At 41.9% G+C, this 17,640-nt stretch overlaps 1 protein-coding gene across 1 annotated transcript in view; it reads right to left on the minus strand.

The window, feature by feature from the left end:
- LOC139630999 (uncharacterized) overlaps nucleotides 1-17,640 on the minus strand; it is a 55,568-nt gene that overhangs the window by 2,666 nt on the left and 35,262 nt on the right. The window contains exons 7-13 of the mRNA XM_071494912.1: nucleotides 17,140-17,289; nucleotides 16,035-16,154; nucleotides 14,712-14,876; nucleotides 8,646-8,792; nucleotides 2,886-3,209; nucleotides 2,510-2,791; nucleotides 28-351 (exon numbers count right to left, since the gene is read on the minus strand). Coding sequence (XP_071351013.1) covers nucleotides 28-351; nucleotides 2,510-2,791; nucleotides 2,886-3,209; nucleotides 8,646-8,792; nucleotides 14,712-14,876; nucleotides 16,035-16,154; nucleotides 17,140-17,289 — 1,512 coding nt within the window. The remainder of the gene's footprint in view (nucleotides 1-27; nucleotides 352-2,509; nucleotides 2,792-2,885; nucleotides 3,210-8,645; nucleotides 8,793-14,711; nucleotides 14,877-16,034; nucleotides 16,155-17,139; nucleotides 17,290-17,640) is intronic.

The following is a 17,640-nucleotide window of genomic DNA, read 5'->3' on the forward strand; positions in this document are numbered from 1 at the left end:
AAATCAAAGCTGCAGCTCCTCTTCTACCTGAGCAGGTGAGTCCAACAGCTTTGCCAGGTGAGCAGGTGGTTCTAGCTGAGCCTGAGCTTCTACAGTCCAGGAGAGCAGACTCATGGCCTCCACACTGGAACTCTTTGGTCCACACGGGAGCCTCCACTTCTCCATAGAGCACCCCCTGAAGGACTGAAGGAGGCCCACAGCCAAGCTGCCTACAGACCACCTCTGCATCCTGCTGGTCAAAGTCAGCTTCACACACTGAGGACCAACACTGGTGAGACTGGTTAGACTGGTGAGGCTTGACCTCCAGTCTGCCTGAACACAGACTGGTCCCATCCACCAGCCCGACAGAGTCTGCAGAGAGAGAGAACATTTAAAATTCACCTTTATTTACCATAATTCAAACTTTCATATCATTGGTCATCATCACAGTCCAGGTGTTTAATCACTCTGTAAAGACTTTAGTCAACCAACAACCTGGACTCAACATTTTCACTAATAACAGAGCATCTTATTCTACACAAAGCACACTGAGCAAGAACTCCCACATGATGTTACAACTAAATATGTAAATACACAGAAGAAAGTCAAGATGGAAAAGAAAAACACAACCACACACCAACAAAAAATCAATGAACATAGATAGTTTAATAATCTAATAATAAATTAAAGATTGGGAACGTGACCAGCTAGGGCTGATTGATTTTGGCAAAAATCATAATCAGGATTATTTTGATCAATATTGAGATCACAATTATTTTACATGATTACTCACTGACTTTGGAAACACCACAGACATCATCATCATCATAATCATTGTTTCCACCGGTAACATTTCTGCATGCGCACGCCAAAATCTCTGGCGCCACAGCAAAAAAAATTTAAATAAAAAATCTAACCAAACGCCTTGGGGATTTGACAGCGCCCTCCGTGCAGGTATTACAGAATTCAATGATATATTGACATTTAGCAGACGCTCATTTAGTCTAAAGCTCCAATGAAAATGAGCTTACTCTGATATTTTCTGAAAAAAGAAAAGCAGACGAGGTGAGTTTGGTAAACAGAGCAGACATCAGGCGTTCGTGAGGGGCAGCAACGCATCTCCCTTGGTCATCATGTGATGTGTTCTACCAGAAGCCCCAACGAGTACAATGCTCCAACCAAGCTTGCCAATGTGGTGGAAAATTGGTGGAAAGCTGATATACACTATAATAGACTAATGTATGTGTGTGTATAGGTCATGTAAGGGACCTGGGTTGTGATGACCTGGGGTGTGGTGTTCTGGCTATTGTGAATTTCTGATAACTGCCAAGAACATGCTGTGAGCGTAAAAAAACTGCTAAGATTCCTGGAAGAGTGAAATTAATGACACCATGAGAAGGGGTTGCACTGAGACACGGTGTCACTCCCACGTTGTGATGGTGGAAAACAGGATATGGGGATACTGCCAAGGACTAGTCTTATCCTGTTTTGGTCAGGTTATAAAAGCATGGACCTCTGAACTGTACGATGGTTTTTCATATTTGGTTGTCAAAGAATTGTGTCAGTTTGGCAATAAAACCCGGCTGCTGCTGAATGCTGTCTCTGTTTTGGAGTCTGAGTCTATTCCTTAAATTAGACGTTTTCAGCACCAACACCAAAAACCATTCTGCTCCGTAAGTGAAAGTTTAAGGTGGACCCTAGATGAGACACAAACAGAGACAGACAGATGGAAAAACAGACAGACAGAGAGACAGACAGACAGAGAGAGAGAGAGAGAGAGAGAGAGAGAGAGAGAGAGAGACAGACTGCCTGAGAGAGAGAGTAAAGTAAAGAGAGACAGACAGACAGACAGAGAGAGACAGACAGACAGAGAAAGACAGAGAGAGAGAGAGACAGACAGACAGACAGACAGACAGAGCAGCAGAGAGTTCTTCAAACCATCAGAGCAAAGTGAGAACTATTCACAGATCTGTTATTTCATTTATTCCCATGATGCTCCTCTCAGGTCGTGGGCTTGGTGGCAGGTATGTGAGTGAGTTACTATGGTTACGGCAACGCTCTGTGTTTCTGTGTGAAACTTTCTCATGATTCAATAGTTTTTAGGTTTGATTGCCTTTACAAAAATCGCAAATGTAATTGTGCCTCAATCATGTAAAGTTGTATACTTTATATATTTTTGGTGAATATAATTAAAAACTACATGAAATTAATTAAACTACAACTTTGCACTGTGTACGGTATGAAACAGTAGGCTGGTCCTCACTGACATTTGGATTGAAGAAGTCACGATCACAAGCAGTTCCAACATTAGTACAGTCTGCAAGGTGTGATGGTCAACAACAGTGAGTCTGATACAGAAACATCCACATCCAGAAACATCCAGACTGTGTCTCCACCTCTTCTACCAAATAAGGAGATCAAGTTATGACCTGAGAACATGTCACTGTACATTTCTGCCACAGTCACTGTGACAGAGGAAGAAAGACACTGTTGACATTACTGTCTCAGATGACATCACTGATAAGCTTACCTGAACAGTTGAGCTCCAGGATGGAGGAAGAGGAATCTGATGCCGAACACTCCCTCAGAGTAAATCCAGACTGAACACACTCAGACCTGATCCACCATACAGACCTCCTTGAGGACTGCTCTCTGCGTCTTGTTGAAACAGCAGATCCACAGTCCAGATCTCTACAGACTACAGCTGCTTCCTTCAGGGTCCAGTAATAGCCATCCACTGGTCTCCACTCTCCTTGATTCACCTCCAGTGTACCTGCACAGCGACTGGCTCCTCCCACCAACCTGACAGGCTCTGAACACAAAGAAGAGAGTCATCAGTAGAACAAGTGAAGTGAGTTTGATTAGAACAGAAATGAACCAAATCAAAGCTGCAGCTCCTCTTCTACCTGAGCAGGTGAGTCCAACAGCTTTGCCAGGTGAGCAGGTGGTTCTAGCTGAGCCTGAGCTTCTACAGTCCAGGAGAGCAGACTCATGGCCTCCACACTGGAACTCTTTGGTCCACACGGGAGCCTCCACTTCTCGATAGAGCACCCCCTGGAGGACTGAAGAAGGCCCACAGCCAAGCTGCCTACAGACCACCTCTGCATCCTGCTGGTCAAAGTCAGCTTCACACACTGAGGACCACCACTGGTGAGACTGGTTAGACTGGTGAGGCTTGACCTCCAGTCTGCCTGAACACAGACTGGTCCCATCCACCAGCCTGACAGAGTCTGCAGAGAAAGAGAGAGAGAGAAGTTGATGTGGAGGCCTTGTAAGTCAGTGGGGGGAGGGCGCCAACAGCTATAGATATAACACGCAGAGGCGGTTGGTGCTGAGAGGCAAAGGATCCTGGCATCCTGGTGCCAGGAGCTCTAGCTGCTGTGGTTCAATTCAATTCAATTCAGATTTATTTGTATAGCGCCAAATCATATTATACATTATCTCAAGGCACTTTACAGGGTCAGGTTGAGACCTTACTTTATTATAGAGAAAAACCCAACAGTTCCCACAAAGAGCAGCACTTGGTGACAGGGGGGAGGACAGGAAGAAACCTCCAACAGGGTGGGTGGTCATCTGCCTCGACAGATTTAAGAGGAGAAGAGAGGGTGGGGGGAGGAGAGAGGGGAAAAGAGAGAGAGAGAGAGAAAGAGAGAGAGAGACCAAGAATAGCTGTATATAGTATAGGAAATAGTGTTATCAATAATAATAATAAATAACAGGGGTAATAACAGTAATAATGCTTGTTGTAGTGGTAGATCTGGGTCCTGCTGCTCCAGAAACAAAGACGCCTGCAGAATGAGGACAGAGAGAGAGAAGAGAAGCACAAGCTATGAAAGAGAGGGAGGGCCACTGGCATCCTGGTGCCATGAGCTCCAGCCACCGCAAGCTGTTCCAGTTGGAGGAAGAAGGCCCTAGCTAATACAAGCTGCTGCAGTTGAAGGAGAGAGGCAGCAGGGGGCACTGACATCCTGGTGCCGGTAGCCCTGGCGATTGCAAGCTGCTGTAGTTGGAGGAGGGGATTAGTAGGGGGGCTCTTGTAGATGTTGAAGGACCTCAGCCTCCTCAGATAGAGACGGCTTTGGCCTTTCTTATAGAGGGCTTCAGTGTTCTTATCCCAGTCCAGTTTATTGTCTGTGTTGACCCTCAGTTACCTGTAGTCCTCCACCGTGTCCACACTGAGCCTCAGGTCCACCACCAGCTCCTTTGTTTTTGTCACATTGAGCTGCAGATGATTCTGCTCACACTATGTGACTAGAGCTGGGAATTGCCAGAGACCCCATGACATGATATTATCACGTTACTTAACTCACGATACGATATTGCGATTTTAAACATTTTGCGATATGCTGAGTACTGCAATAACATATATTGCAATATATTGCGATTTATCACCTTTTTTCAACTGCATATTTTAGTCACATATGAATCCACAGCTCGTGACATCCACATACCGCAAGTTAATGCAACCCTTTCAGCTGTACTCAAACTTTCCTCAACTATGCTTCACTTCACTGCAGAGCCTGGATACAGCTGTGTCAGTGAAAAAACGTCGTGACAGTGTCACATACCTGGGTCCCACTGTCTTGAGCATGTAACAAAAGCCCTCGTTTTCCACACCACTGTGTGGACGCAGGTCTTTGCACATGAAGTAGGTGATGGATTGTGTTATTTTCTTAGCTCGCGCTGAATTGGGAGGTAGCTTTGTCAAGCTACGTGTGTCCAGTGGTCCCAAAAGAGCACATTTGGAATATTGGTTCCCCGATGGTGGAACAAGCTATCAAGTTCTATCAGTGCAGGGGCATCCCTCTCTATTTTCAAGAATCTCTTGCACTTTTGATGCACTTCCTTATACAATCTCCCAGCACTTATTAAATAGATGTGTGTAAATATACTAATACTCATTCTATATATTTTTGTTTGTATTTTGTGTAATTGTCTTTCCACTCAGATTCATGGCTAAATGTTTGAGATGAGTTAAAATGATATATTGTTTATTACACTTATTTTTAAGTCATCATCATCACTAATGGATCAGAAAATAACATGTATGTGATTATTTATCCATATAAGACCGAGCTGAATACCGTCTTAAGGGAGTTTTATGGATCCATCCACACACCTGAAGGGAATCTCTACAGCATCAGCAGCTACACTGGTTTCAACCATTATATCAACGAGCCTCTGGTTTGAAAGACAAAACAACACACCAGCTCCCAGTTTAACCTGAAGACCAGTGCATCATAAAATGCTCTGCAGCACTAAGTCCAGACAATCCAAAAGGTTTACTGAACAAGGTCTTGTACGATATTCAGTTGCAGTTTGGATAGAGGGGCAAAGAGGGGAATCAGGATCTAAAACCTGACTCATTCATCCTAAAATGTGATGAGAATGGAGCTAAGTGTTTCACCATTCCAGCATTCTCCTTGTGTTTAGGCTCTAGTGTTTTGATCATTTTCTTCTCTGACCTCGAGTTTAGCCTCACCCCTTGAATTTGTTTGCCTGACCTGTCTGTCTACCTGTATATCAACCCTGCTTGTATTAAAGACCCTGCCTTTGATCTTCGAGTGTGACTCGTGCATACTGAGTCTGCATCCAGTGGTTGTGTCAGGTAGTAACCGCTCAAAAAATACCTGAGGAAATTTCCCCCAGGGGCAAAAGCCCTCTATCTGCAGCCCAGGAGGGTAACAGTGGTGACAGACAGCTTCTGGTTTACCACCGTTCCTCTGGGAGTAAACCAGCTGTCATAAATCTGATGTGGGACTTGAGGCGAGGGTGAGAGATGCTTCATACAAACATACAGAGACTAAGATGTGAATTGTGATTCATGAGTTGTGGAAATAGAAAATATAAACAAAAAACGCATTTGTCCTTAAGGTCTGAAAACTGACTAAAAAGTTACTGGAGAGAGCAGAAAACGATGGAGCAACGTAGAGTCTGATGGAGCTGTTAACCCATCGAATCACAATAAATGGAAACATACAGATAAAATTACATACAAAGTAGATGGCTTTTAGTTGTTGCTTAGCAACAGGCCAGTACCAGTCCAGTCGTGGAACTATTTGTGTTGGCATATTCAAATAAATGATGAAATAAACAAACAAAACATAATCTGTTGTTGCTTATTACTGTTCACTGATATGGTGCTCATGCCTTCAGCCTCGTACCTACGACCGAATTACAGCCGTGCTGATATTCAGTACAACATCACTTCCTCTCCTGTGCTTAAATATGTGGCCTGAATATTATGATTAAAATACTGGTTTGGAAACTTGCAGTGTCAGATTTGATGGTCAGGATCTTGTTGTGGTATAATGATGAAGTAATGAGGAACTACTCAGTAACAACTCAACCACAATATGCTGGTTGATTTCACTTTAGTTGATGGTACAGTTCCAAATGACCCTCTAAGAAAGTCCAACAAGTGTCTAATAATAGACACAATAAGATCTAATAAGAATCTCATGAGTCCAGTAAAAGTCTATTACGTTTCTAACAGTGGTAAATAAAGATGTAATGTGTTGGTAGCTTCCATAGCCTAATGTTTGTGTGTGATGGGAGTAGAAACTATCGCTACCTACCACCTCCACAGGACTTTTGTCAACATCCAGACTACAAAGTACGGATGGAGGAGGGACCAGATGTGACCAGATGAGCTTTGACTTTAGTTTACGGGACAGTTTTCTTCTAATGAGCAACAAATTACTAGTGGTGTGCGATACTGCATATTTTGGTATCGATCCGATACCAAGTAAATGCGGGCCAGTATCGCCGATACCGATACTGATACAGATACAGATACTTTTCAATAAATAAGGTGGATGCGTCATTGAATTGCTAAATCTCAATTAATTTTCATGACCTTAAGTGTTTTTTGTGATGTTTCCTTTTTTATTATTAAATAGTTAAAACCCAGGACAGAATTAGGACAAAGTTTATAATTAAATGTTAAATTAAATGTTAATAAATAATTAAATTTCAATTTCATTTTCTTAACACATTTCAATGGGATAAATGTATTACATCAAGGTCTTAGCATAAATTAAACTTTTTGAGTTGGCTAAAGTAATAAATAACAATTTCACTTTGTTACTGTCAACACTATAACCTGCCTGGATATTCTCTGCCATGCTGAAAGGCCTCTGCCAATGACCTCTGCCTCTGGACTGGGGGTCTTGCAGCGGGGCCAGGGGGTGGGGGATTTCTCTCCTCCTCACTCCGTTTTTGTAGCTCCATGTTTTCCTTCGGATGTTTTTTTGTATGTTTATATAAATTGGTGGTGTTTCCACTATACCTGACTAGCTTTTTACAAATCCCACATTTTGCTGTTGTCTCGTTTTGGGCTTGAAAATCCAGCCACACGGCTCCTCTTCCTCTCTGCCATCCTTCTGTTGTATTTTCTCTGTGCGCGCTGATGAACCTGAGCCGGTAACTTGCTTGTTTGTTTGTTTGTTTGTTTGTTTGCTTTGCGCGTCTAAGTCATGTCACGTGACTCACGTGACGGCGCAACATCTAAACACAAGGGGGGGAAGGGGGGGGGGAAGGGGGGGGGGGGAAGGGGGGGGGGGGGGGGGGGGGACACAGTGCGCCTGCTCTGCGCTGACACAGGAGCGAGTCCCGTGACCTGTTTCCTCTTTGCCGGAACCGCAGCATTGCAAACAAGAGCGGAACTTAAAGTAAAGAATCGATCTCACCAGGCTAGTATCGATCCGATACCGACTTGGTATCGATACTATCGATATTTGGATCGATCCGCCCACCACTACAAATTACCAGTAAGAAAGTGAAACTATGTTAAATTAAGGTCAAATAATATATGCCTGACATAATATGGCATTACAATTACAGCCTGTGTTGTCTAATGAAGATATCATAGGGCCATGATGGAAGTATTCAATGTGATGTATTACAGCATAATTTGTAGGACAGAATCCAACTGCAGCATATTTTGGATCTGGTATGACACTGTATTTTATTTCTCTCTTGACTATTTTACTACTCAAGACAACTTTAAATCAAACTGATAGAAAACAAAATTTGTCTGGTGTATAACAGCTTTGAAAACCTTGATATATTGAGACTAATTCTGACACCAGTGGGTCAGTGTGGTGATAACTGTGACACCCAGTAACCTTTTTTTTTCAGTATCTGTTTCCCGTTTTATTTGTGTGTACTTACCATTTGCATCGTTGCAGTTCCTGTCCTCGTCTGCTACTCCTACATTGACCTCGGTGTGGTTTTGTGGGTTTCTGTGCTAGTGTAGAACAACAACCAACATGTTACAGGCTACAGTGAGCAGGGTACAGTCGCTCAGCTGATTAGAGCCTTTGTTATTGTCTCAGCTCACTTGAAACTTCAGCGGAGTGAGACCAAAAAAGTACCAGGTACCAGGTACGATCCACAATTTTTGCCAGATGAGAAACCAAAAAAGACGAGTAGAGTCGGGTGGTGCCGGTACCATGCAGTGGAAAAGGGCTCTTTGTGTCGCTTCATGTCCGCCCTTTGGTTTGTTACTTGGTGTTTGGATCTTCACCTACTTCCTGCCCGTTACTGTTTGCCTTTTTGGACTGCTGAGCTGACCCTGGTTTCTTTGAGGAAAAAACTTGATGTTTTGAATCTTACTCTGCCAGAGTTGCTACACTAACATGTACCACTGTATGTTTGCCTACCTGAGATATCAGTGCTGTAACAGAGGTTGATGGTGAGTTTGTTGAAGATGTCCGGGAGAGAGAGGAATTCCTGAATATGGTACATGTGAGATTCTTTGGGATGAGAGGCGATGGACCACAGCGCTGCCTTGTCAGCATCCTTCACACCTGAGAGAAAAATGTGTTAATACTGTCTCTAAAAAATAGACCCAAAACAAAAAACTATTTGGTTTGCAAAGTAATAAAATTGTGTTTTTCTGAGCCTAAACTAAACCATGACAAACTATACTGATGGTTGTATATATTTAACACCATGAATTGGAAATCATGTTCTTTACATTACTGCTGATTCTGTGCTAAAGCATATCCCAGGCTTTAGTCTGACTTTCTTAGCCCACAGTTAGAATCAACTTCCAAAGACCTGATTCATGCCTCATTTGATTTCAGGACATGAACTGACATATACGACAGATGTAGTCATTTGTAGACTTTAAGGTGCTGCTTCCTGTGGTGTTTGATGATGATTCTCCATGGTTTTGACAAGTATTGTGAGCTCCTCCTTGTTTCTCATTCTCTAACTTTACTCATCATCTTCTACTCACTGTGCACTAACACATAATTTTAGACCTGATACTTTTTATTTTTAAACATTTCAATGCTTGGGAGCACCCAGACTGTTGCTGCCCTGTTAGCTTAGTTCTTACCCTAGCATCCTAGTTTAGCCTCTGGTTACCTACAGTTAATGCTAACTTGCTTACTGTGTTATGATGGTTTGTGCCAGCTGTTCTGCTTTTGCAGAGAGTGTGCCTCTGCTAGAGAGACGTTTCTTATACCAAACAATCATATTCCCTTACGTCTGGAGAAGATGATTTGTAGGCCAGGGCATTTTTTTGCAGCTCCTGTGATTTGGATAGTGCACTAGGCCATATTCTGATCTCCATATTATTTCGATTAATTGTGCCGCCCTACCAGCAGGGATGCTTGAGACTGATGTGCACAGAAAGATGTGTAGGAGTCAATTGTCTCTGGTCTCTTACCCACGTTGGGTACTGATGGTACGTACAGTAGGCTTATTCCACTGAACCACTGGCTAGCTTGTCACTGTAATGAGCTGCCATATTACTCACAAGGTCCCTAAATATGTGAATAACATATTGTGTACCACAAACCACTTGATAAAATCACTCAATACAAAATTCCTAAGGTAATAACAATTGTATCTCCACACTGCTGCATGCACAGGTGACCCAGATTTTCTACTAAAAACACAAGAAGTCTTATTTCAGTAGATACATCATCTACTAGTTACTACAGATTGGCCAATTACTGAAAACTGACTCCAGCCTCAACAAGACTTTTAAAATGACTGTTAATGTATCAGGTCATTATCTATTGAAGCCTTGCCAATAAATGATATCAATATTCAATAAAAAATTCAATATTACTGGTTTCTGTGAAACATGGCTTAAAACAAATGTTTAATTAACATTAAATGAAGCTTCATTCCACCTGTGGGACTCTGCAGACCACCTGGCCCTGACAGTTTTTAGGAGAATTTGGAGAATTTATCTCAGACCTTGTCACTCATTGTGGTAAGATTCTGTTTATGACTTCAGTATTAATGAGGCCTCTGATCCTCTAAGTGCAGCCTTTCTCTTCTATCACATCTTTTATGTCAGATCACAAACTTATCAAATTTGAGTTGATGCTAGCCTGTCCTCGTAACATTAGTCTAAAATGTATTTGCCACTCAACACATTGGTCTGTCAACTTTAGCTGCTCTTGGTGAGTGGTTACCAGAGGTCCTGGCTCCTTTCATGCTAGCAACGAGCCCAGTGAACTCTGTCTAGTCTCCTCAATTCAGTTACACCTCTTACTACCAAAACTAGACGGTTAAAGAGCGCTTGTGCCTTGGCAGATGCTATTATAATGGTGCAGTGTTTCACACAGAATTAGATTCTATTTGTGGCGAGTTGATCACATATTGTGACTGACCAGTGAGCCCAGTCCCAGCACATGCAGCAGCTCTGTGTCCTGAGAGGAAAGGAAAGACTGAGCAAATCAATGTGCTGCGTTCAGCTCCATGATAAAGCAACGGCACCAATCACAACATTTAACATCTGTTATATCATATGATGAGAAGTGTGAATAAATCTTCAATTTATTATGAAACTGTGGTGAAACAAATTTAGTCTTAGTAATAAATGGTCGACACTGTGGTGGATTTACCAGGTATGAGAAAGAACACTTTTCTGCAGAGCCTCATTCATGTCCATGAGACACTGATTACCCAACACGCAACATGCCACAAAGAAGCTCCAACCTCCTGAGGCTGTATTCTAATGTTCACCAGACCAGCCCTCCCCACATGCCCATCAACTACTCCAGCTGTGACTCTCTGATATCACCCTGGAGAAGGGGGCTCTTCTTGGAGAGCAGAATTAAAGGTAACTATTTGGTTCTTAGAAATGTTGTAGCAGATGACTAGTCCAGATTTCTGCCTGTCTTTAAGACCAAGAGGCGCACAACTGTATTTGCAATTTAAACAATGTAGCGACTGGATTAGAAAATGGATGAGAAACTGGCAAAGACAATTTCTTGGCCAAGAGGTAAAGCGTCTTTGGGTGAATTTTCACTGCTGTGCTGAAGATACCCAGCTGTATCTGCCTGTAGAAGCTGAACCGTTTCATTTTCTGTTCATTCAGATAAAACTGAGATGCTGGTCATTGCTCAGGCTGATATAGACTCCAGTTTGAACTAACATTAACAGTAACCCTTGACAACTGTGATTTGGTAAAGTCTGACAGACGAGAGCCTTGCTGTTATGTCAGGGCTTCCCACAAGGATATGGAGTAGCCAGCCAGTGGGACAAGTGGGCAGCTGGGGAAGTCCAGGGGCATGCCCCACCAGAGAAAAATTTTAGTTGTAAAAGCCCAGATTCAGTTGCCTCTGACATATTCTAACACCACTAGTCCAACATATACAACATTGATCTTAATTATTGTGTATTTTAAGAGTTTGCCTTGTTGATTATAAACATTTAGTGAATTAGAAAATTAGAATGAACATTCACTTTGTTACACACAAAGCAGATGATGGGATAACCAAACCATGGAAGCCACAGATAAAAATAAAACATCTGACATTAGTTTGGTCAATGACAAAATATACAACAGCATTGTGGGACATTTTAAACTGTAAAGTTACAGTGTGAGGCTGAGGCATAGCTACATTTTCTACATATGACAGAGGCCTGTGACTTTGAAAACATTGCCTGTTTTAGTGTGTGTTTTCTGTGTGTCTCAGAGATGGCTCTGCTGTGAAAAGCACAATGTAAATAAAGATATCAATTAATTTGTTCATTCATTAAGCCCAGAAACATCTGTGTGGTGTATAGGAGTGCAGCACTTTCTGTGGACTTTCTAATGCTTACTGTGCAATCATTAAGTTGCTGCCTGTTTTTTTCCAGCCCATCTAATGAAGATGTCCCCCGTCTGCACACAATGCAGTTCCTCATGTGTTTTGTCTTCAGCTATTTTGCTAATATTGGACAAAAGTTGAAGATGACTCTCCTCTCCCTATTTGGCAGGACACCTCTCAGCTCACCACACACCACAACTTGGACTCGAGTCGCACTTCAGTCACACAGTGACTTGACACTTCACTCAGGCTTGAGCTTTAGGACTCCTGAACAGTTTTTTCTTTATTACCTCTGCCAAGGATGTGAAGGAGGTTCACTCGTGTCTGTTATTTGTTAGCAGGATTAAAAAGTACTGAACCAATTTGCACCAGACTTGCTGGAGTGATGGGGCATGGGCCAGTGAAGAATTTGAATTTTGAATATGAACAGATAAAAATAATTTATTATGACTTTGAATTTGAGTTTCTGTCCATGAAGTCTGATGGAAATCAGATATGTGACCAGTCGGGAGGCATGAGAAGACTCCTGGTTGACTTGGCTGATTGTTGGGCTGCAAGGGAGAGAGGTAGGGAGTGAGAGAGAGCAAGAGGGAGAGAGATTGAAAGCACTGTGTTGTGTTGATCGACACACTGTGATTGTGTGTTGCTGTCATCTCCTTCACGTCTGCCTACTCAGCAAACGACATTCTGTTCAGTCCTGCAGGAGCAGTACAGCTCCCAGTGAGTCCAGTTTTACAGAAAGTAGGCAAAAGACAACAATAATCTGGTCTGAGTTTACAGGATTACTTTGTATAGCTTCATTTTCTGCTGTTGTTCCAGCAGAAATTCTAACTAGCTAATGAAAGTACTCTAAGTCTGTGTGATCAGCTGAGATCTATAGAATTTCATCACAGAAAGATCCAGTGACAGAAGAAAAACTACTGCAATTAAAATGTGTCTGGTGTTTACTGCTGAGATTTCCCTCCCATAAAAAAACAGCCTCTAGTCCATCTGCACAGCAGGTTATTAGAACCCACAGTTACGTTTTGTGAGGCGACATCTAGTAACTATGACAGGAGCAAAGGGAAAAGTGCTGTGACATAGTTAATAGAGCAGCCTCTCTCATAGTGTGGTCTGCAAACAACCCCTGTTGGTCAGCGAGTAGATTAGTTGAAAAATCTGGTTATAAATTTAATGTTTCTCAAACTGTCTGTGACAGTGACCACAAATGGGACCATGGCACGGGGAAATTACCAGGTATCATACCGCCATATTTCTGGACACGGTGACATCTGTTAGTGACTTTCACAGGTATATTATAAGTATCTCAGTCTGTGACTGTTTCAAGTTTGGTAGAGAGGAGCTGTTTGGAAATGGGACCAAACAGACATTGACTGGGACTTAAGGAACATCATTCTTTGATGGACCAGTCATTTCCAGCCATGTAAGTCCCAGTGTGGCGTGGCTAGACACCACGGGGAGTATGCCCTCTTGGGCAGACAGGATCCAAGCTCCAGCTTTGTTCAAGTGGAGGCCATCTGAACCAAAATGTTCCCCATGTTGCCAGAAGACACTGAATTTGTCAATAAACTTCACGCCATGAGCAACACAGGCAGAGGACAGCCAGGAATTTAATCTAAGCTGCTGAAGCGACCCATTCCACATCCAAACTTTGGAATATGTCCAGAAATGTGGGTTCTCTTGGTGTATGGTTTGAGGTGGGGGTTGCTAAGAGCTGAAGGAAGTCATATTTTAATTGACTGCTGTTTGGGAATACCATTGGTCCCAATGTGAATAATAATGTTGTTCACCTCTTGATGGGAATTGATTATGTCTGAGACTCTGCCTACGATGTCCACTACTTTGGCGCCAGGGAAAGTGTGAGCCTGTCTGACTCTCACATTTACATTCAATGAGTCTCCAACAATTAGTGTTGTTGGAGGCATATGGGTACATTGTTAGGGACGTGGGTTAGGGACTACAGCAGCCTGGGGACCTGCAGCAGCAGCCCCTGTCTGGAATGAGGACAGCGGCTCAGCTTGAAGGGTCTGTGCAGGTGGGGAGGTACAAGGAGGCTCAGCCCCAGGAAGATCTCAGGAGCGCTTGATAACTGCTACAGAGACAAAGCTTTTGAGCAGCTACTTGACAGACAATAGCACACACAGCCTTGACAGCTGACATCAGTGCAGAACTCTCTGGACAAAACAAAAGAAACTAACAACTTAGTTTTGTTGATTGTTACAACTGTCCAAGAATTGATTAAAAATGATAGAAAATGAAAAACTTTAAAAGACCAGACAAAAGTTCTCATGATTGATAAAAGTGCCATTCTCAGGCAGGAGCTGCTGCACTTGTTCAGGAGGTTCAACGATTCAACGATCCAGACTTAAAACCTTTACCAGTTAGCACCTTATTCTCTGATGAATCATGGATTGTACTCTTTTTTACTGTTGTCATCCTGACTGTCAATACTGTCAATCTTACTGTAAACTGTGTAATTTGTGATATTGGTTCTATATAAATAAAATTTTACATTTTCACTGTGACAAACAGGAAGTAACATATTAATTCACATTCGTGTCACTTAATTTTTTTGTTGTAAAGTGTTGTAGTTTCAAAGTTCATTCTCACTTGATCTTTTCTGAGGTTGTGCTGCTTTCTCACTATTCAAACTGACAGATCACTCACCTATAGTGTAGATCTCAATGCCGTTGTCTTTCAGTTTCTGCGACGCGATATTCACCTTGCTGTGAGACTTTCTGTCTGTGATCAGGACAGCAATTTTACGGGAGTCTGCACGCATCCCCACACTGGGTTTAAAGTTCTCATGGTTGATGAAGTACAGAGCCCGACCTGTATGACAGTATTAAAGAAACATTAAAAGACAAAGAGTTGTGAAGTTGGGGGAGTTGATGCAGTTTCTAACAACTGTGAGAATATCTGGTTCTTTGATATAGAGTCACAAATTAAAGAAATACATGGACATAAAAACTGAAGGAGAAAAGTCAACTCCCAAGATGCATTGCAGTAAGAGACATTCAATCACAGAGCTTCAACGTCTGTCATAAGCTGTTTCCATCATTACAATGATTAACAACAAGTAAAAGTTTAGATTTGTGCCTGCAAATCACAGAGTGATTATTTGGTACATATGCAGGGACTCAGTAAAGTATTTACTGGGCGTCCACATGTTAAAGCAAGGGAGTATGGGGATAAGAGGATGACAACTTTGAGTTCTTAACAAGAAAATTGGCAAAATGTGGAAACAGTGCTGATTCCAAAGTAAAATTATCTAAAGTGTCATACTTTTAAATTTATGAAATATTTATAATAAAAAAAAACAGAAAAAAGATTTAATATGACATACTATTCTTATTTACACACTAAATTTATTTTTAGTTTTACTATATGTTGGGAAAACCATCATGTTAAGTTGTGGAGGATGGGTGCTCCCTCACAGCTTTAAATTATGTCTTTAAATCATGTTTTTAAAGACCAGTGATGTATTTGAGATCTGATGTAGGATCCTTATCATGATCCAGTTATTATAAGAACATACTGACTCAGCCGTTTGGTCCCTGTATGTTCCCTGTAATAACTTCATATGTGCTGATCCTTTAAAAAGTACTTTCAGTGTAATTTATTTCTTGGTCTCCCTAAATACAAATGAGTTTCCCCTGAGTCACTGTAGTTTTTCCTTGTATCTGTATGAACCCTGAGAGTATTTCCTTGGTGCCCTGTATGTACAGAATATTTACTCTGTCATTTCAAAGCTGTGATCTGAAGGGTTTCTCACACTTACAATATATACTATAAATACCTGAAGTTATTTTTTGTACAAAATACTGATCACTAACAGCTTCACCTCCTCCACTGATGGACCTAAAGACATAAAGTTAATATTCTGTATTTGGCTCCCATTCTGAGCACAGTGGCCAACTGGAGCCTGTGGTTCCACAGCCCCTCCCAGTGTGAACCAGGAGTGGACTGGACAACATGATGGTAAATCACCTGTCCGGGTGTCTCCTTCTCCTTGTCTCAGGTTGGCTATGGCGCTCAGCAGGGATTGTTTGGTTTGGTGGGTGTTCAGGTGCCACATGGTCTCTGGTGCGATGCTGTACCGAGTCAGACCTGCAGAAAACAGTGTATTTGTATGGCACCTTTCAACAACAAGACAACACAAACTGCTTTACAGAAGACATAAAAGGTGTTTAGAAACACAAAAAGAAACACAATATAAAAAGATAAAACAGTTTTTTTTGTTTTATCTCAGTTTAACAGGAGGAACCTTTGGCTCCTCCTCAGTGCCTGGATGGGTTCGTATTCAACCGGTGATAATCGTCTGCAGAAGTGTGTTAAAATTTTCCATGATCTGAACAGGTGGGAGCAGGTAGATGCCTGAGGAACTGCTCATGTTTGTACATTCAGATGTGTCATCATCAGTCGACACAAAGTCGTCTCTGTCCTACAAACAGGATGTAAGGTGTAAAACACCAAGGACACGCTGACCCAGCCCTTCTTTTAAAATAATTAAGATAATAACAAAGATAATAATGTGGATGTTTTTACAATGTTACACAGTGATGTGAATTAAAAATACTTCAAAGAAAGAAAATGCAGATTTGCACTATAGGGTCTCTAATAATCTCAGTAATGCAGATATGCAACAATCTGGTTATTCTTGTTGCTGTTGTCATATTTAGGTCATGATATACTGTCTATAGAAATGTTTCTGTGTATGAAGATTAATGCTTGAATAAACACAGTCAAATCTAATTAATATGATTGTATCTTTGTTATAACCCTAATTTTGTTACATGACAAAAACAACACAACCACAACTACCAACGACCATAAAGAGACACAGTGTGGGGCCCTATATCAGATGAACCATCTGATATACCTTTCATCTGTCTGTGCCCAGGGGCCCATTTTCTCCTCATGCATCCATGGTTGTAGCAATGAACCATTTCTGCAGCTGCAGTAAAAAGGCCACTGAGTGATACTATAGTAAGAAAGCAGGACCTGTACTTGTACTTTCACACTGTGCTGTAAAGATCCAGTACTGCATAAAGAAGCAGTAGTAGTAATAGTACTGAGATAGTAGAAATATTACCAAACTGGAATCTGTCCGGGCCAATGTCAAAGACTCTGACTACGTCAGCAACAAAGGAACGGATGGTTTCAAAGTCTTGTGGGCGGATGTTTCCGGAGTGATCCACCAGCAGCACAATGTCAGTCTTGGCTGTGGATTCACACTGAGCACCTGGAGGGAAAACAGAGGATTATGGGATACGATAAGCAAAACACAGACCTCAATACATCTCAAACCCTCATTTTAATGACATTTCCTCACTTTTATTTCCCTAACATCTTCACTCAAGCCACTAAAGATGGGAGGAGAGATGCAGGAAAAGATGTGAGGAGAGGAAACGAGGAAACAAAATGTCCTTTCTCCTTCTGATGATGTCAGCACAGCGGGATTAGCTGATTTGTTCTCTGGCAACTTTTCATGTCCTGGAGTTTGTATTTGATCACATACACACAGACAAAACACTAACTAGTCTGCACACTTACCACTGACTGCACAGGGTTTCTGTGGGTTTGAATATTTTCA

This window comes from Trachinotus anak, unplaced genomic scaffold, assembly GCF_046630095.1.
Source record: "Trachinotus anak isolate AG129_WGS33_773 ecotype Australia unplaced genomic scaffold, CSIRO_AGI_Tana_v1 ptg000013l, whole genome shotgun sequence".
Classification (NCBI taxonomy): domain Eukaryota; kingdom Metazoa; phylum Chordata; class Actinopteri; order Carangiformes; family Carangidae; genus Trachinotus; species Trachinotus anak.